The sequence below is a fragment of the Enoplosus armatus genome, chromosome 9 (genome assembly GCF_043641665.1).
Source record: "Enoplosus armatus isolate fEnoArm2 chromosome 9, fEnoArm2.hap1, whole genome shotgun sequence".
Classification (NCBI taxonomy): domain Eukaryota; kingdom Metazoa; phylum Chordata; class Actinopteri; order Centrarchiformes; family Enoplosidae; genus Enoplosus; species Enoplosus armatus.
In genome coordinates, this window is record NC_092188.1 from 11,951,379 (window position 1) to 11,972,290 (window position 20,912).

Consider the following 20,912-nt stretch of genomic DNA (forward strand, 5'->3'; position numbering starts at 1 on the left):
GCAAGCAACCAAGTTACACACTCAGGATGGTGTATTGCAACTCCACCCTAAAACTGGAGGTTGCTGTGGGATACTAAAAGAGAAGTGGCCATTCACAACACCAACTCACACATCATTTTGACCAGGTAGAGGAAAGGAAAGAACTATACACACTCTGTAATATGATTGCTATGACTATATGAACCTTGAGTGGATGCATGTTGCTTATTTCTCAGCGCTCTCACACAGACACAGTCTGACAACACAAACTCATGGCCAGCAGCATCACAGATGAACACCACCACCACGCAGGTGCGCATAAACACATTCGAGACAAACATTCACCCTCCAAAAACATAAACATAAGAAAAAATGCACTGAAGTGACCTGCAGTTTAGCTTCACATACAATCGCACTTAGCTTTATATATCCCGTGCTACACTGAAAACTTCTGTAAATCCTTAACTGCTTACTCTAAAAGAGATTGGTGCCTTGCTGATTACTGTAGAGGATTTCACAATTGCAGCAGCTGGTAGACATTTTCTGAGATGTCTGCAGTGTAGCTTGTAACACGCTAGTGCTGAGGAAAGTTTACTGCATGCTTTATTTCACAAGTGGGAGAGAAAGGGAGGGCTGAGGTAGAGAGGAGAAAAGCTGAAGGCAAAAAAAGGCGAGAAATAAATAAGGTAATCTGTTCCACAAATTCGTTGTAGAGTCAGGTTGTTCAAAGGCACTTGGAACATGAGGAAATGGGAAAGAAATGAAGGTGAAACACAGCATGCAAAAATAGTTTGGTTTCAGGTAAAACTGCAGTATGTTTTTGTAACTCTAACAATAAGGCGGGTGAAAAAGAAAAGCCCTTAACATATTGGATGAAATAAAAATAGCCTATTTTCAGGTAAAATACTTCATGTTGGCAATTAAAATCATAGTGATTAAAATTACAAAAAAAGGCATCTCAAGCAGCCGTATAAAAGTGATGCATAGCCTTCAGAGCAAAAATATGCCAGTCAGTGGTTCAACAATTACAAAACCCTTCATGTTATTACACCTTGCAATTATGATGGATCTACAGTTTCGTAGTGGTATTATATCCTTAACCACCAGCATAGTGGTGTGTCACATTATCTGATTATGTTGCAGTGCGGATAGTGGTTTAATCACTTCATCCCCTGCGTAGATCATGTAAACACCCATACGGCCTTCGGACAGGCTAGATTAAATTCTAGCAACATACTCAAAACCATTCAAAGTACAGGATTTACATGTTCACGTCAGGGGTGATTCTTGGGCAGAGACACGCTTAATTTGTGCCTGTGAAAAGAGTTGAATCACTTGCCGTATTTTGCGCAGATGCTCCACAATCTTAAAAATCTGTCATCACTAAATTAGGGTTATAATCTCACTTTTAAAGAAGTGTAGTGTCAGGGAACTGAGGCCAATATGGCTCGAGAAAAAAGGTTCCTGTAGTCTTTCTTTTGTGAGAACCACCCATCATCTGTCTCTACTACAGTTCCTTTATGCTTACAAGGCTATTTATAAAAAAAGGCATATATTTGTTGTGCATAAAATATTCTAATTTCTTGCCTCCAAAGTCCGTTTGTCTCCCTCAGGCAATTTGTGTATCATGCCTGACGAGTGGTCTGCTTCTGTAGAGTGTGAGGATGACAAAGTGAAGGACAACAGTGGTCAGTTCATACAGGGGGGCGAGGAAGTTCATGAAGGATCTGAGCCATCCCTTCATGGTTCTGGACTAGAAGGGATCCCAGTGGTGAAATCTTTTCTCAGTGCTATATCAAGAAAAACAAAGGGCTTCAATTTAAACGGTCATATCCTTCACGTTATGGTCTGTCCAGAGGGGGAGTCATGGTTAAAGGACAGGTTCACATTTTTTCAAATCTATCTCAAACCAACCAAACTGACATGCTCTTATGTACAATTTAAAAGTATTGGTTGCTGTGATTGTTCCTCCTGTCTACACTAACAGCAAAGAGATCACTTACTAAAGAGAAAGAGATGGGGGACCAAATCCACTGTCCTCGTTCTGTGTAAAAATGGTTTTTAAAGTTCAGCTGAAGCCAAAATCTGTCTCAGGTTAAACAAGTTAGACATACATAGTCTTTTTAGTTTTACTTTTTAGTTTACTCTTTGTGCTTCCTCGTTGAGTCGCAGCAGAGGGATGTGGGATGGCACTAACCACTTTCAAATTATTACCGGAACTGTTTTTTACATACATTCTTATATTGTCTTATATACTAACCCTTACATAATACATACATGTGTGTATATATAGATTCAGTGTATAGTTGAAGAACCTTGCTATAGCCGTACATGATAATATACAGTGTCTATTAGATTTGCACTAACTGTATACAGAATATTACCAGGAATTATCATAAATTAGGGTTTTTCAAAGTCTGACTCTGTGTGTTCAGATGTGACTGAGTTATGAGTCTCGGAAGAAATATGATTTTTGCGTCACATCTCTCCCTCCACGCCCTCCCCTCAACTCTCCCAAATACCCCTGGGGAGGCACGCCTTACAGTTTTTAGAGAGTGGTCCTGGTTTTCAGTTTTTTTTAATTTCTCTATTTAATTTTTGTTTTGTTTTGTGATTCATGTGTGACTTGCTGCAATTTTCTATTGGGATAAATAAAAGTACTCTAAAAAGACTCTAAAAAGACTTGATAGAAGATTTGACAAACTCAGACTGCTGAAGCCTCAAATCTTTTGCACAGAAGGAGGACTGTGGATTTTGTCCCCTGTGCCTTAAATTGAAATTGCTTTACGAAGAACCAGTATGTACAGGAGGAACAACAGCAACCAAAAACATTTTCAAAGTATATATGGGCATGGGAGTATTCCATTAAGAAAAAGTGTGAACCTATCCTTTAAGTGGTCATCCGTGGATCATTTAAGGTTGAAGGCCAGCAGGGGTCGCTCCTCTCTCCTCTGCCACGGACTCTTCTTCTCCTCCTCTCCGTCCTCGTGTGCTGCATCGTCATCAGGAGAGACCGACAGCAGTGTGTGATCAGTCCTGAAAGTCTCTCCCTCTGGTGTTGGCAGGGGAGGGGGAGAAGCAGGGGATGAGGAGGAAAGTGAGGGCGGCTCCTCTTGTATTTGTACCGCCTCTACTCTATTCCCCTCTACATCCTCCTGCCCCTGATCCCCTCTCTGACCCTCTGCTTTGTCTGACAGGATGGGTCCTGTTTTACTGTCCTGTGGGCTGCACTTGGGCGTCTCCTCCTCACTGCCTCCTGCATCCAGATCATCCACATACACCAGCTGAGTGTAGGCCACGGCAGGTGTTGTGCCCTTCGACCTGTCTTTCTCAATCTCTCTTTCCTCCCGCTCTCCGTCTCTGCCCCTGCGGCCCACTCTCGGCTCGTTCAGGTCCACACCGGAGTCCAGACTGGCATCGTTGCCATTGCCACGCCTCCCACCGCTGCTACTACCTTGCTGACCTCCTCCACCTGTCGTGTTGCCATGGCACCCCGCCCGCTGGAGGTCGATGTAGGAGTGGCGGATATGAGCGTTGGAGCGTCCATCAAGTGAGACAAACCAGGCTCGTGGGTGAGGCAGAGGCTTCCCTCCTCTTAGCTCCATTAAAGTCTTTTCAGCCAACAAGGTGTCCTCACTGTTTATTTCCACTAGACCCGTCTCCCCAAGTGCTGCTGGGATAGACAGAGACTCTGACAGGCCGTGCCCCTCTCTGCCGACCTGCTTGGTGGGACCTGGGGTAGAGTCAGTGGGGGTTTGCCCCAGGGGCTGCTGGGAATGCGAGGCATTGAGCTCAGCCTGGATGGTCTCCAAGTCACTCTGCTGGTCAGTCTGCAGCAGGAGGGCCTGACCAGACAGAGGGTGCTCCCCAGGCAGGCGCATGTAGTGTGCTGGGATCACCAGTGTGGGACGCACCCTCGGGTAGCCTTCTCCTCCACTCAGGAGGTCCACAGAGCCGCAGCAGAGCAGCTGGCCGGGCCGGGCCAGCAGCGGGGGACTGGGACGCTCCAGGTGGTCCACAGAGCGGGACAGAAGGTAGTCAGGAGCTCTGCACTCACATCCCTCCCCTCTACTGGGGGAGAGAGGAGGAGAGGAAGGGGAGATGCAATCAACAATCCCAACACTGCTCAGATGGTTAGCCGACACCTGCCCGTGATTGGCCGATGACAGCACATCTGAAATCGGGTTGCTGGATGAGCAGACGGAGGTGTATGATTGACGGTAGCCCCGGTCTGTTCCGGATGAAAGGGCAGCCTTTAATTGGAACGTCTCTGCAGACTGCCGGTAGTCTCTGCTGCGTGGCGTCAGATTGCCAAGAGATGAGCCGTGGTGGCTGTTGCCGAGAGAGGAGCGGCTGTGTTTGCTGTGATGGATTACGCTGTGTTGACGTTGATTGTCTTGGTGCTCATATGAGAAAGGCTTCAGCATTGGTGTGGTCATGTCGGGCTCAGTTGCTGTGGAAACAAGTTCCAACTGCACCTAAAGACATAAAAACAATATAATGTAAGAAATTTTTTCAATATACAATTATATGTAAATCAAGATACACACAAACCGAGGAAAACATCACATGTAACAAAGCAATTTTATCACAGATAAATTGATTCTTTGTAGTTTGAAAAATGTATTTTTCCTTTTTTTGGCCACCACAGGTGGCACATGAAGGGTTCAGCTACAACACAGCAGCTCCAGGGAACTTGGAGGAGTTTCACTTCATGCTTAAGGGCTCCTCTGCTAGGCAGATGTTCCCTCACAAAGGGAGCTTGAACCAGATCTTAACTCTAAAGACAAGTACTTCCTCTATCTGATATCTGCTAACGATTGAACTGTTCTCTGTAAGTCAGACAGACCTCGTTGCTGATGAGGTTCAGGTGAGACATGGAGGTGGCTTGGTCCCTCTTACTGCTGTCCAGACCAGAGGACAGTGTGAGCTTGCGGTGAGACCCTCGAGGCTTCAAACAACGACGCCTGCACAAACCAGAGACACAGCAGATGTTATAATACAATCAGAGGAATCGGTTTGACTTGAAATGCTTTTTCCCTACACAAATACTGGCACGTAAATTGGACAGAATTTATGAACACTTTTATTTGCAGTAGAGCCCTGGTACTTGTGCAGTCCCAGTCTGCTTTGTTTACATTTCATTAACCAAAGATCTTTCAGATCTTTCAGTTACTGCACACCGTGTGCTGCAACCAAGACAGCTTATGGACAACTTTGGTACTAGTATCACAACTGAAGAATGGACAAATGGATAAAGAGGATGAGCCACGTGGAGAAGAAGACAATGAACCCTTTAAAAGTGCTCATTATGTTAATGTTACAACAGTAACCTAGCTAGATGAACTTCAGTACATTCAGATTAAATGTTCCAGACATGACACTGGATGCTGAAAGGATGCAAAACGGGGTTGCTTAGCAAGAAGAAAAAGGGTTTTTTCTCTGGTTAAGTTTAAGTTAAATTAAATGTGTCATAGAAACAATATTCATGGTCATGCCATAACATGAGATAATAATGTGATGACCTCTGCTATGCTGTTGATAAAGTATGCAATAGACAAAATCAAAAACAAAAATAAAAAAGCCTAAAATAATCAGCTACTGTACATTCACATGTTCCACAAAACAAGTCATAGAATTGACACATATTATTGTATATCCCTGTAAATGTCACATTGCCTTTGTTTCCTCATTTTGGAGACAAATCTGGCAACTTCTGACGGTCGTTAAGACAGGACATATTGCTGTGGAAAGTGTTTCACGCACCTGCAGTAGTACAACAGGAGGCAGAGCAGGCAGAGCAGGATGAGGGCCATGCCTCCCAGTATAGCCAACAAAAACACGGTGTGGTATGTGCTGATGTCCTTCGCAAAAACTGGACCTGTTGGACAGACAAGAGGTGGGGAAAAGAAAGTGAAAAGTGAGCTCATAAAGAAAGTGATTTTTATATGAAACAGTCTTCACTCACTGTAAAAAAAAAAATCTGGTGTTTGTTAAGATTATGACTTTATATCTATATTCTACATCTCTCTGCAACACTGTCTACATTCAGTATGTGAGAACATATATGCCAAAACGTGTGTTGTATTTTTTATAGTACATATAACACTGGGGAACAATTTGAAAAAAAAATTCTGTTAAGTTAGATTTTTATGCTGATTAAAACTAAAATTGGCATGCTGATTCCAAAATTGCAGTCAGTTTTTTTTTATATAAAATGATAGAGAAAAACTGAGATCAGTTTTGGATTCCGCACCCAAAAATTAGTTAAAAACAGCTGTCAGACCTAACTCAACAAAAATTGTGTTCCCCAGTGTAATCAGTGTCAAAGTAGTTTCTCACCTGAGTGTAGTGGGGACATGGCGGCCACCCAATATCCCAGCTGAGGAGCAATGTAGGTCAGACTGAGCTGGTTGCCCTCCCTCTGCACATGACCCCAACTGCTCTTTATCCAGGCACCTGCACACACACAACCGCAGAGCTTGAAATTAAATTTCCCATCAGTTATTCTGTATTAGAGCCACCTTAACAGAGTGCATTAGCGACAAAGTGACAACTGACAAGGCCTGCAGCAAACTCCCCCCTGACTCTCATTAATGCAGTACAGATAAAGCAGCACTCCACTTAGCTACATTTAGATGCCTGTCAGGTGTAAATTATTTATGTTTAAGGCTTAAGAATTTGTTAATGTGATGGTGAAGGTAAATTCTGGGTTTCTGAAAGTTAAATTCAAGACATTTTAAGACATTTTTAATACCACATACAATGCAATTTAATAAAGTTTTTACAGTCATACCTACCAAACTTTGAAAGTATGATGGAAAACCAAGAATATGGCTTAACCTTATTTACTATTATCATATCAGTTTTTTCAGAGCTTCCCTGGACCCGCATAAGGAGCATAAAATAGATGGATGGATTAACTAAAGTTTTTGTAAAATTTGATTGAACAACCTCCTGCATGCACAATCCACTGTCGAAACAATCCCAGACGAAACAGTTGTGATACAAAAACATTTTATAACTAACATTACTGGCTAAGACTTTTGTAAATTAAATTAAAGACTTTTTAATACTTGCTATGGTCTTTTTTGGGGAAACTGAATTCAATGCTTTTTAAAACTTATAAACCTGATTAATAGCTGGTAAGACGCAGATTCAAGCTCAGCAGTGTGAGGGAGGAGAGAGTGTTTTGGCAGTACTTAACTCACCCACAGGGAGGCAGCATGCTCAGTCAAATGTCACTGGGAGTCTATGAATAGGAGCACAATAGCAGCTCCGGCAGTGCCAGTACCAAAAACCACAACAAAGCCAAAGGCACTGATTGATTGGCTCACAGTAAATCTGCTCCAAGAGGAAACATTCAGTAGTGCCTTCACACTTCCCCTCCTTTGGGTCTCAGGGCTAGCATGGTGAGAGCTACTTTGTTCCTATGTTGATTCGCAATTATACGACATCAAGTAGCCAGGAATCTGCATCAATCCTCAGGAGGGAGGAAACAAAAAGGAGAGGATGTTCAACGAGGAAAGACAAATATATATGAAAAAAACATAACAAGGAGAGGAAACAAGTGGACAAAGAGGAGGTATGGAAGGAGAGATAAGGGGAAAGGAACAAGAAATAGAGGCAAACAGAAATGAGAGAGGCTCTGTGACTCAGCACCACACACACACACACACCAAGGCCTGTGCCCAGCCCTGCCCGGATCCAGATTCACCCTGGTTCTGTCGGATTGCTTCCACAGGGGAGTCCTCTCTCTTGAGTGACTGACCTGTTTAATACTGACATGTAATGACTCTGTTCCCACGCTTCCATACAATACACCGCAGAGAGTCTGGCGACTCCTTCGACACAACGCAAACATTGAGAATGTCAATACAGCCTGTATATTACTTCTGCTTCTCGCCCATTCATGCAAAGTCAACACAGCTGATGTTGGGTCTTTTTATTTTGTTCACAGATAGAGGAGTCCGTTTTTGAGGAAGCTGGCCTTATTTGCATCATCAAACTCCTCTCAGGATGAAGGGGCACCTGTTTACAAATGACACACACACACCAACAGGTGAACTTGAGGTTGTCAGTTGAACAAGAGAAACAGGTTTGTGTGTGTGTGTATGTGAGAGAGTGTGTGTGTGTGTGTGTGTGTGTGTGTGTGTGTGTGTGTCGTCCATGTGCGCACTTTGTAAACAAAACCAGCTTCTTTGTGGGGAGCTTTTATTAGCCTGAAATATTCCTCCAAAAAGGCACCAGACAGTTTTCGAAGTTCTTTCTTTGTGTCTGTTTTTTATCCTCAGCTTAACACATACATAACCACACACATACACACATACACACACACACACACATTTCACACACTTAACCGCTCAGTGAAGAAACTCAATCAGGAGCCGGGCCTTTCTGTTGTGTTATTTATTTGGTGGGTTGCTAAGGAACACGAGATGTAGCCCAGAGAGGGGTCCGGGGATGGCTTCTGTTGTGGAAATACTCGCTGCTACAGGCGGTGCGTAGGCTTATCAAAGCCCTTTTTATAAGCTCTGAATGTTGATACTTTGGGCACTTTAAGCTGAGCCTTGAGATCCTTAAAACCATCACAAGAGCAAAGATGGTCCAGATTTTAAACACTGATTGGCCAAATTGCTTAGTAGGAATATTTTATGGGTAGATTTAGAGAAATGCTAGTCTCATAACACATGTAGTTACGACTAAAACATGTTTTATGTAAAAGATATTCATCCCGGTGACAAGAGGCCTATTATTCTTGGTAATGCTCTTGCAGTCTATTGGGCAACATCTGTTTTGCGCTTCTTGCAGCTTCTTTCTTCTAGTTGACAAGAACATGTTTAGAAAATGTGTCATCTAAAAAGGGGATTTCTTTGTATTTGTGCCAAATGGATATGACAGGAGAATATGTTCTTAAATATTATACATTATCTACCAGTCTGTTAGAAAAGTTTGATTGGTTTAAGAAGATCAAACACATTGAATCAATCATTTAATTTGTTGTTTACTTTCTTCATTCACAGATTAATCATTTGGTCTAGAAAATGTAGAAGAAATTGTAATGAGCATTATCCATAATTTTCTTAGAGCTCAAGTTGACATGTCCTAAACCCAAAAGCATCCAGTTTACTACCATAGAAGACGAAGGAGAAGCTGGAACCAGTGGCTTTTTTTTAGTATTATATTACTTATAAGGGTTAGGGGGTGACAAACCCACAAAGAGTTATCCCCCGACTCTTTAGTTGCCCTCAGTTATACGATGAGTTTTGGCGTCTTTCAGTTCGTTGTTTTGGCAACTTTACTGTTTTGAGTCACTCTCACTGCTCTCATAGTGTCTTCAGCTGTTTTCAGCATAAAAGCTCAGATGAACCAACTGCGCACGACCTGCTCACCACCAAGCAACAGACAGACACAGCTGGCGACTAGCTGGTGGAGCATTTAGCAGCTAAAGAGACAGTTATTTTTCTCCTCCTAATGAATGCTACTGTTGCTCTGTGGCAGCTGGATGTGTACAAACGCAACTATTTGCTAACAAGTTTGCCATATCAACTTAAAAGGTGATGACATGTCAATGTTGTTATTATAGCTTGTTTCTGCTGTCCCCAAGTGGCCAACTGCTGCAGCTTATTTTGTTTCCAGTACATTTTATTTCACCAGAAGAATTTTAATAGGTCCAAATAGACCTTACTCCTGCACTGACACAGGATAAACGTAATGTGGAGACAAAAGCGCACGCTAATGTACATGGAGAAGGATGTTTTGTAGTGCAATCACGTCTGACTCAACTGATGATTCAATCATCGTCTTTCAGCTCAGCCTGTCCAAGAAGAACTGGGTGTGTCACAGCGCGGGACGTCTGACAACACAGAATCAAGATTGTTAAAATAAATCAGTGGGTCCAGAGAGGCTTGAAGGGTCTCAGTTGTAGGAGCCAGCACCACAGAGCCCTTTGCTATTATTTAGTTCAGTTCAGGATTTAACTGAGCTCCAGCAGATTATGAATCCACGGTCCAATCTTGTGATGTGAAGCAGTTTTTGTGTTTTGATTTGCAGATTAATGTGGCGCCACATGCTGGTCATTTTTATGACCTTATGAATAAATTCATTCATCTCTCTGACACACAGTTACAAGTGGCAGCACTGTGTGAATATGCATGTGGTTTGTATTAATACTCCTGTTCTGATAATATCAACAATCATTCACCCGTGGAAGTAGGTCTCATTTACACAGAAGTAAATATATTACAGCACTGCATTTTTAAAAGGGTGGGGGTTATTTTTCAGAGATCTTAGTGGAAGATACAAACAGATTTGTAAATGAGAGAACATTTCATGCTTAGAAAGTTAGAAAACCTTTCTGTCAGTACATACCCAAGCGCGGGTCAAATCTCCAAGCAGGGATGTGATCATTTTCCTTCAGGTCACTGTCAGCTGGCAGGGGGACACAGACCGTGATTGGCTCATTCACCTGCAGCTCCACTCCGTCGCTGGCCAGTAAGTGAACAGAGATGGCCGCTACAGGAGTCAACTCGAACCTCTTCTCGGTCCCTGTGAGAGAAGCAGGAGAGTGTAAGAGAGAAAAATGCAGCAAAAAGGAAAGGGAGTGGGAATAAAGGTGCACAGGAGGGGGAGCAGTGAAAGGAGCAGACAGCGGGGGGGTAACATAAAAAAAAGCGTAGATAAAGGAGAGTTGTCAGGGGAAAGACAGACAGGAAAGAAAACAAGGGAAAGACAGGAAAGAAGGAAGCAGGGTGGAGAGTGAAAAAACTGAGAGGCTGAGGGTGGAAAGTGTCACAAAGCACAAGTATGCTTGTGTTGCCTGCAGGGAGAAGGTACGTGCTGTGGGGAGGAGGGGGGCTTTTGAGGGGTAGTCAAGCTGAAGGAGAAAGAAGGGCACACAAATTCATACAACACACACATACACAAACACACATAAAGACGTGGATGAGACCGCCTGGAAGCGTGTGGGCACGGGGGTTGTGTTCGACAGAGAGCGCACACGCACACGCACACGCACACACACACACGCACACGCACACGCACACGCACACGCACACGCACACACACACACACACACACACACACACACACAGGGGTTATTGTGTTTCAGGAGGTCAGATAGAGAGGCCTCTCCAGGGTAGAGTCTCTCTGATGTACCGCTGCTTCTTCTCTACACTCCCCACCCCCTCTAATCAGCCGTCTCCCCCTGTCATCTGTGCCCCGACTCTTTTTGGCCCTACTTCCACAGTCGAGTTCTCCTTTGTGTGGTTACCATCCGCCAATTCGAGCCTCACCTGTGCCGTTGCCACTGAGGACCTGGAGGTGGGGAAAGTGCTGGATGTGCGAGGGGGCGCTGGCCACGGTGAGCAGAGCAGTTAGGTTGGCGTAGGACGTGTTGGAAGGAAGACTCAGAGCTCTGCGCTGGAAGTGAACACTGGGCTGATGCCTGAGACCTTGAGGAGTGACAGACAGACATGTCATGTTGAACGCATCTCTAGTGTTAAAGTTTCAGTAATCGACTTTTAGCATTTGCCCATACTGCCCTTACTTCTGTAATTGATGGTTGAGATCGATAGGATGGATGGGGAGAGGGGGATGACACTCACATGAACTAGCAGAAATCAAACTGGGAAGGTCGCGATTAATTGGTATACAGCTTAGACCATCATGTCATTTTTTCTAATGTATCTTAATTTTTTAACATTGTTCTGGTGGCCTAGGACTTGGGGCGATGTAGACCATGAAGCGCAACACCCCTGGTTTGAAACCGGTCCGGGACGGCTGCCTGTCTTTCTCCTTCTCTTTCTCCCGTCATGTCCTGTCATCTCTCTACTGACCGCTGACTGATGTTAACAATAATTTTGGTCCGATTGTTCTGTGGTTTATAAATAACACCAACATTAGGTACTTCTTTCAGTTGTTTGGTGTGCAGGATATTCAAGAATGAGAACCAGGTCTCTTCTGTACATCAACGCAACTATGAGGCTGGTGATTTCTTTGTGTTAACAAATCCCTGAAAAGACCAAAACCAATAATGATTCGATCCTTTAACAAGTATCACCTGTGTAGCCAAAGCCTGATACAGATTATTCCTCTGCGCCACAGACCACTTCAAAGAGCAACACGGTTACACTGCGTGACATGTACCTTCATTATGACGAACATGGGCACTGTAGTTTATTTAGAGTCGATCCCACATACGCCATCCTGCTGCCAGAAATACTCACTAGAGCAACAACTGTGTCTTCATGCATGGCTGAAAAAAGTCCCCAACAAATACACAAATTACTCCTCTTTGAGTAACAATTACTAAAAACTACAGGGCCCAGCTGTTCTGGGAAATTACTGTGCCTTCTTTAAAACTAAAAGTATATAGTTGTGATTCATTTTCAAACATTTACATCTTCAGCAGGAACAAAAGGCTTTGAACAATTAAACCTTTGAGTTTCTCTACTTCAGCTTTCCTATTAAAATCAATGGAGACATCTGACAAAAATTGAAGTTAAGAGGTTTTCGCCGCGCACACTGATGTTGTTTCGGGATGTTTTTACAAGGCAATTTGCTACTCCTCATCTTCGCCTAATGCCTTTTTATAAATTCAGCCATCAAATTAGGCTTAATGGAGGTAACTCCGGATCGATACAGTAGAAATAATGCCTCGCTCGACTTTTCCTCTCTGCCGTTGTGATGCTTCTTTCTGATATTTTGCTGTGCAATTAATTGTTCCCTTTTCATTTCTCCCCCATCGTCGTCTCCCATCCAGTCTCTGCCTGCCATTAACAAATTACAGATAAAGTGCAACAAACAGTAAAAACTGCATGTAGCTGGACTCAGCAAGGTGATGTCATTGTGGTCCGACTGTGAGTGCACATTCCTGAGCAGTGAGACACAGATCCAGCTGTATATGAGTGTTCACGGTGTTTCTAGTTGCACTCGACATGAATTTTGGCTCTGCAGTGTGTCCATCTTCTTCTGTCTTCTGAGGCTTGTTCTTGAAATTCAGGTGTGAGTGTTATTTCCCTTCTGTGGATTTGTTTTTGTGAAAGGAAATGACCCTATTTCTGTTCTTTGTGTTCTCCCTTCCTCAACTCCTCTTGTCTTTTTTCCCTCCACTTTTCTCTCACCTCATCTGTTCCTCCTTCTGTTGGACACTGCTCTGCCCATCCCCCTTTCTCTCCAACTGCTCCACCCACAACCCCACTTTCCAGCACATACTGTATCATCCTCCTCCTCTTCTTCTTCCCCCTCTTTTATTCTCTTTCCTCGTGCCACATGCCAAGTTTTATCACTCCCCTGGGTGCCCAAGTTCACAACATCGTGACAAACAGAGTGTGTCTGACAGAGGGCAGAAACGCAGCACTCAGGCACGCGCTGCAGCCAGCGTGTACTTAAGAGGTTTACATGTTAATGGCATCTGTATATTTATGTATGCTGTGTCTTGTGAAGTTTTTTTGTCAGACAAAACAGCTGACATGTTAAATTACTCCCTTGTTGGTCACAGACACACAAAGGACCCAGCAGACAAAGAGACTATATTGATTCTGCCTGAGTGTGAAAGCCTTATCTAATTTAATTACACACACCTTAACAAAGAGGCTGACTAACAAAGACAGACGCATGATTTATATTTGTGCATGTGTGGACGGGGGAGGGTGTTTTTTTTCATCATCTCTTCTATCAGATGTTACTCGACAGTAGACCATTTAATGTAAAGGGTAAGGCTAATTATTCCGTTTTTATTAAAAAACAAATATGTGAAAATGGTATCAAAAATGGTTGAAAAACCGATTCAGAAACTCAATAATACAAACAAATGGGTAAAGATTTGATTTTAAAAATACAACTTTCTGCACAAAAAAAGTTTCTTTTTCTCAAGGGAGCACAGTTAGAATCTCAATTATACTCTTCATCTATACAAGTATATATTGAACAATGTACAAAACCTAGTTTACTGTGAACTACTGAAAACACATCAGCTTTTGGGTACAAACTGAGATTGATGTTATTCATGATCAGGACAGGTAGTAATGGACCTTATGATGAGATTGTTTCACAAACTGTCGAGAAGTGTTTTAAACCAATTTGGGTGTGTTAAAAACAAAAACAGTGATCAGTATGTATAGCTAAATAGATGAAAATGATCCATTCACACACAGCGTTTTACCTTGTAAGCCTGAAACAATCTCCACTACATCTTCATACACCATCAGAGTAGCAGCTCTTTCTGGTAGCAGGTCCAGGCTGATAGAGGAAAACACTGGAACACAAACAAAACCACACAAGTGTACACACTACATTAACTGACTGAATAACTTCACAATCAGATAAGGAGCAAATTGCAATCTACCTGGCCCCTTTACTGTTCACTATTGGACATAACAAGTCATTAAACCATCTTTATACATTTTTAATAGTCCTGCTTTCATCCTGTCTGCTGTGCAGGACACAAGTCTGACCCAGCAAACTGCACTTCTTTCCTCTTCCTTCCTTCCTTTCACTCCTCCATTGTTCAGAGCTGGTAAGCGTGATAATCCAATTGGCCGCCGTTCTGTTGGCTCATAATAACCACCCCCCCCAGTCCAGCTCCCTGCCGCAACACACTCATACACACACACACACACACACTGTACTGCAGCCTCTTGGGAGGTATTTTGTGTGTGAGTGTGTGTGTTAGTGAAAGGAAAGCTTAAGCAGCCCCCTTGCTGGGTTTTGGCATCTATTGTAATAAATTAGTAATGGAGCACTCCACTCATCATTAGCTCACACACCTGGCACAAACTACACTATTTCTATTTCACACAAACATTAAACTGATCAATAACCTGCAATTTAATATGGCTATTTCATAGCAGCACTCCTAAAATTGTCCTAAAATATCTCTTTCTCTCACTCACACACACACACACACACACCTACCAGGTAATCTAGAGGGACTCCAGGGCACAGAGTTTGGCACATATCCCTGTTTGGTTGCGGTGACGACCAACGGTGTCCCAAGGCGGTAGGGGAAGCGCAGGTAGGTGTTGCCATCAGCTGATGAGGTTTCCGTGGTTACAGCAGTGTGGTTGGCGAAGAGTTGTATGGTGGCTCCTCCCAGGGGCTGGTGAGTGCTGGCATCGCTCAGGTGAACCTTCAGAGTCACCTCTGTGAACAAACAAGAGTGTTTGCTGAGCTGTGTATTTATCTGGGTGTTGGTGTGAAGAGGCTGAACCATTAGAGGGAGCGATATGCAGACATAAAACACAGTGGTGTCATAATTACAGCCGTCTAAAAGACATCATCTCTTTAGCTGGGTTTTGTTTCAGTGCCAGGCCCTTTGCCTCCAATCCACAGAGACGGCGTTCCACATCCCGGCCGATCACAAAGAGACGGCCGTCTGACCATTTCCAGGACTCTTGCCAACAGCATTTCCCCTCTAAAACAATGGACCATTTCCTTCTCTCAAAGAAGCCTTGGATCAGAGGGGGAAAACAACTGTTTATATAAACACCTTCTCTAGAGGAATAAAAAAAACTTTATACAGACTGCCTGTTGATTGAAAAGAAGCTCACACTAAAGAAGCCTTTAGTCTGGAGGATAACAACAATCGTACAAGTTCACTCTGTGTGAGATGTGTCTAATAAAACAAGCAATGAGAATACAACACCATGACTGTCAGAAATCATAACAGACATTTTTATCTATTTTATCTGCAAAGTAACTAGTGACTAAAGTTATCAAACAAACATAGTGAAAAGTAAAAAGTACAATATTTGCTTCTGAATTGTAGTGGAGTTTAAAGTGGCAGAAAATGGAAATACTCAAGTAAAGTGCAAGTACCTCAAAATGTACTTTTCAAATTACTTTCCATCATTGTCAAATATTGTATGCACACATCTTTTTTACCACTCTGCAGAGAGACAGCTCAAACACTGAGAGGTTCATTATATCACAAGCTGAAAAACAAACAAAAAGTAAATTCCAGCTTTATATCCCAAAGGTATGATAAAAACAAAACTTGGTACAAAAACACTATAATTTAACATCCACACAAACCCACGCTCTCACTCTGTCTTTGCACACATGACAACGTCAACCATGTTTGATCATTGGCCCATGACCCATGGTGACCTTTCAATGAGACTGAATGGGTTTCTCCCTCCCACTCCCTTAACCTAAACATGCCCACCTCCCCCCCATACTCACTGCAACTGAATTTCGTCATAACTCTTTCTTGTAACCCCACCCTCTCCGTGACACACACGCTAACACACACATACCCGTGGCTAGACTGATCCCCCTCCCCCCACCACTCAGGGATCCTGCGGTCAGCAAGGAACCACTCTGATAAATTTGGTAAGAGTTCAGCCTGAGTGCAGCCAGGCTCCACCTAAAAGCAGAGCACTGCACCAAATGATACCTTTGCATGGGTGGAAGTTATGTGGTGCTCTTTGGCAGAGCAACGTGTCAATCTCAAACCAAACACATCATTACTCTGAGAGGTCTGGTGTGAAGCTCTGCTCTGTGGCTGCTTTCTGACCCTTCACTTCAACCCCCCCTCCCCTTTATTACATTTGTACTGTCACAGCCGAGGATTGGAAAACAAAAAGAAAGGCTGGGTTTCCCCTTGACAGTAACTCCCCTATTGCATTAAGATTTGGTGGAGATCATGACCTCACTTCCTGTCCCACTCCCAGTGATATGTTGTTAGGGGTACCAGCTGTGCTCACTTTAAAAGAACTCCCCTGGGAGACTCCAGACTCACAAATGCAACAGTCCCCTCCCAGTCCTCATCCAATAAATCACTATGGTTGTGGCATTATTGTTAAACAATCTGTGATTCGAGGAGGAGAAGATAGTCGGCCTGAATAATGACAGAACACTTAGATTCTGCAGCTAAACCTGCACCTCTATAACTGCTCCTCACTGTATTGACTCCTTATCTGTGTGTATTGAGTACCATATGGAGGATAAAGGATCAAAGAGAGTTTTGCCTGACCAACGCTGCGATCTCAAACCAATTATCCCGGGCAACAGCAGCCAAAGCAGCAGGGTGGTTGTGTGTGTTTGTATGCGAGTAGAAAAAGATAAACCCAAGAGAGGAGGACAGAATAACTGTGTGTATGTTTTTCAGTCCACTTCAGCTTGAATTAATGCGTGTTTGGTGTAATAATCAGAAGTTACAGGGAGGCAAGGAATTTCTGCATCATAAAACTGAGGTGTGACAAACTGGTAATGCATGGCATGGCTGGCCTCCACTGGGCGTGTGAGGGGAGTTTTGGTGTTCTTCCAAACAGAGGAGGGGGGAAACAGATGCTTTCTGCACACGAGGCTAAGTGGAAAGCTTGCTTGTACACAACATCACGTATAACATCAAGTTGCAGCCACACTAGCGCTCACGTCAGATTAGAATCAATGGCTTTTCAAAAGTTAGTTCAAAGTGATGTCAGTGGAATGAAGAAACAAACACAAAGTGCGTTTCCACCCACCTGTTTTTATGTGCATTTTCAATTTGCGTATAAAAAAACCATAGCTGAGGTGGAAAAGTTGGTGCATCGATAAAAGCAAAATGCAACAAAGTGCAATGGAAATAATAACTTAGCAAACACATCAAGAACAGTCGTGACTTAAACGTCACTAAAGCCTCCACTGAAGAGATGAAAAATTGCGGCAGATGAAAACATCAGATCTGTGTGGAGCAATGAGGAGACTGTAACGTTCCTCAAATCTAACACATAAAATTTCCATCATGTTTTGTTTAATACCATTATCCGAGGGTTGACTGGCGCTCTTTTAATTACATCATCTCGATACACCCTCTTCTTCTGCAACGATTTAATGGCACCCGACTAGAGAAAATACTCAATAATGTGGAAGTGAAATCTTCAACAAACCACAGTAATATGTAAGGATTGAGAAGACGGTAATAACAAGGGGGGCAACACAACTGATTTCTTTCACCATCTCAAGCAGGAGCACATGGTTGAGTACGAGAGGAGCCAGAAATCATGTGACGAGAGCGCAAGAGCTCAGAGTTTGGAACAGCTGAAACACTGGCAAGTTGTTTAAATAATAAAAAAAAGAAAAGTCTATGAAAACTACACCAAAGCATGTAATTTAACTTCAAGCTCCAACAGACATTTGTTTGTGTTTCTGGATGTAATAACTTGTTCAACCACAGAAAAGAAAACACAACTGAAGCTATTTGTTTACCATTGAGATAAATTTAACAAACATCTGATTCTCAGTGCGGTGAAAAATAGACCTTTTTAAAATGTTATGAGAACATAATGAGGAATAAACTAAAGGTCAATGAGAGAATGTATTAAATCACCAGCAGGGACAATAGGAACAATGGCAAAACACGTCATAACATGTGGAGACACAGAGAGGTAAACCAAAGCATGGTTTAAAAAAATAAAAGCAGACAAACACACGCACACCCTCTGTTGAACTAAAGCTCTGCCATTATAAATAAAGACTATCAATAGATGTTCAGCCTGCTATTTTCTCTCATCTGGATTAAAAGTAAGATTAGATAGCAATGGTCAATCCCATTAACTCAGCAGGGGACACAGCAATTAGGTTACATCATCAGGTCTCCACTTTCAGCCTGGAGAGCAAATGGTCTCTTCATATTACTCCAGTAAATACTCCAGTCCACATACTGTACTATGTTCCATTACTGGTTCTGCTGTTTGACTAAGGAGGTTGTTGACCCCTTCCCCCACTAAATACTATGCTTTCTCATGACCTGTATCCTCCTCAATGTGGACTGCTGTTAGCACTCACACCAGCATCTCCTGATTAACATCAAGCTCGGTTAGTTGGTGACAATATGATTTGATTGGTCTACTTCCTGGCAGCCCTTGTCCAGCTCCAGCGAGAGTTTGTCTATTGGAGATGCAATGCCATGCCTATTATGGACAGCAGTAATGTGAGTGAGATCTATATCTGCGGGTAGATTGCCTGTCTGGCTCCACTCATCCATGTTTGTCTGCTGGGCAGACCAGGAGAAGTCCTCAGCATCGACCTGAACACACCCCCCCCCCGGGGACAACTGAAGGTCAATCTGAGGCAAAGTGAACACGAGAGAAAGAGAGTGAGAAAGAAAGGGAAAGCAGAGAGAGGCCGTGGCTTCAAAGACTTCAAAGCACTGCAATCTTGTGAAATATCATAGCAATTATACCTTGTTCTTTACCAGAGCTTGTTGTGAATTTAGCAGATTTTCATGATGCAGAAAATACCTGATGCAAAGCCTTTAAGCAGAACTACTTCAAAACACTCCTGACCTAATCACAGAATCATAACTTATCAGGACCTAACTCCACAACTTGGAGACAAATCAGTGCTCAGTTGCTTTTATTTACTCTGACAGATTTACAGCAATAGTTCCTGTATGTTTACATTCATACTTCTGCTGTAAACACAGTTGTAGTGAGAGGACCGAATGTAGGCCAGCCAAAAATGATGTGCGATATGTGTGTGTGTGTGTGTGTGTGTGTGTGTGTGCTTGTGCATGTGAGTGAGAGATAAAAGTGATGGATAAAACAGATGTGGCTCCACTTTAGTAGTTTTTATGACAGGGCGGCTTTGAAGTTAGTGACTGAATGAGATGCCAACAGATTTTTGAGATTCATGCTGGCTTTGAAATTTTGCATGTCTCCTGCTGCACTGACGTGACGGGATACCCTCTGACACTGCGGGGAAATTAATATATTCACCCACCACACATCTCTGTTATGGTTAGCTGCTAACACTGCTATCTACACAAGACACTTCACCAACTACCTGATTTCATTCCCTCAAGTGCAATGTTTGTATTTAATTCTTTATAGCAACATCTTATCTTCTCACTACATTTGTCTCAAACACTTTGCAATAACTATTTATGCTTGGTGTAGGGCTGACAATTACTTTCTTTATCAATCTATTACTTTGTCATATAGATTGATCTATAACATGCCAGTTTTCTATCACATAAGACAAAGACAAGCAGTAAATCCTCACATTGGAGAGGAACTAGAAACAGAGGAGGTTTGGCATTTTCCCACTTTTTAAATGTTAACAGTTGCTGGGGTTTTTTTTTATGAAAGTAAAAAAAGCTAAGTCACAGCTTTGAGTTTAGGACTGTTAGTTGGACAAAACAAGCAATCTGAATGAGTCAACTTGGTCTCTGGGAAATTGTGACAGGCATTCTGACATTTTACAGACTCATTAGTTGATCATTCAAGAAGAAAATCTGCATATCAAATCGATAATGCAAATAATCATTAGTTGCAGCTCTAGCACAGAGGCCAAGAATAAAGTTAGAGCTCGTTTGTATTCATCTAGTTGTTGTGGGACACCTGAGCAGGGTGGTCTCCCTTTGCCCACACAGAAAGAGAGAGGGTTTTCAGAAATGTAGCGACGCTAAAAATGACAAATCACAGCAGCTGGACTCCCCTGCAGCCTTATTCTGGACAATATAAGGGCATGTTTTCAGTCTCTACTACTAACAAAGCATTTAACATCAGGTTGGAAAAACTGTCGGTTTAAAATGTTATCCAGGGATGTAAAACCAGGCTTCATAACAAACATTTCAGCCAAGTTTTCGTGCTCTCTTTCTGCCACCAGCTAACTTGCTAACGTTAGCTAAGTTTAGGTCACATCAGCATCCGAGCTGGCTAGCGGCACCATTAGCCACCAAAATAGCCAGCTAACTCGCCGTTTTTTGGACAAAGCGAGCGGACAAAAAAATGTTTAAAGCACTTTTACCTTCCGTGACTGTGTCCTCCGGTATTGTTTTGGTGGCAGCTTTGGAGACAAGGTATCCCAAAAGGCAGAGTACAATCGCAGCGGTTCTTCTCCGGTCCACAGCCCGCATCATTGCAGATGTGTGTATCAACGCAAACGGTTAAAAAAAACAAAGTAGAAGCCAAAACCTTTAGCTTTTACAAACTCACTGACCGGCC

The 20,912-nt window shown here is 42.9% G+C and overlaps 1 protein-coding gene across 1 annotated transcript; it reads right to left on the reverse strand.

Moving 5' to 3' along the window:
* Positions 1 to 2,888: 2,888 nt before the first annotated feature.
* On the reverse strand, positions 2,889 to 20,827 carry fam171a1 (family with sequence similarity 171 member A1). The gene is made up of 9 exons (XM_070912150.1): positions 20,716 to 20,827; positions 14,896 to 15,123; positions 14,144 to 14,236; positions 11,274 to 11,432; positions 10,351 to 10,527; positions 6,322 to 6,438; positions 5,746 to 5,860; positions 4,829 to 4,946; positions 2,889 to 4,457 (listed from the first exon to the last, which is right to left on the reverse strand). Exons 1-9 carry the CDS (start codon positions 20,825 to 20,827, stop codon positions 2,889 to 2,891), a joined length of 2,688 nt encoding a protein of 895 aa, XP_070768251.1.
* Between the last annotated feature and the right edge of the window lie 85 nt (positions 20,828 to 20,912).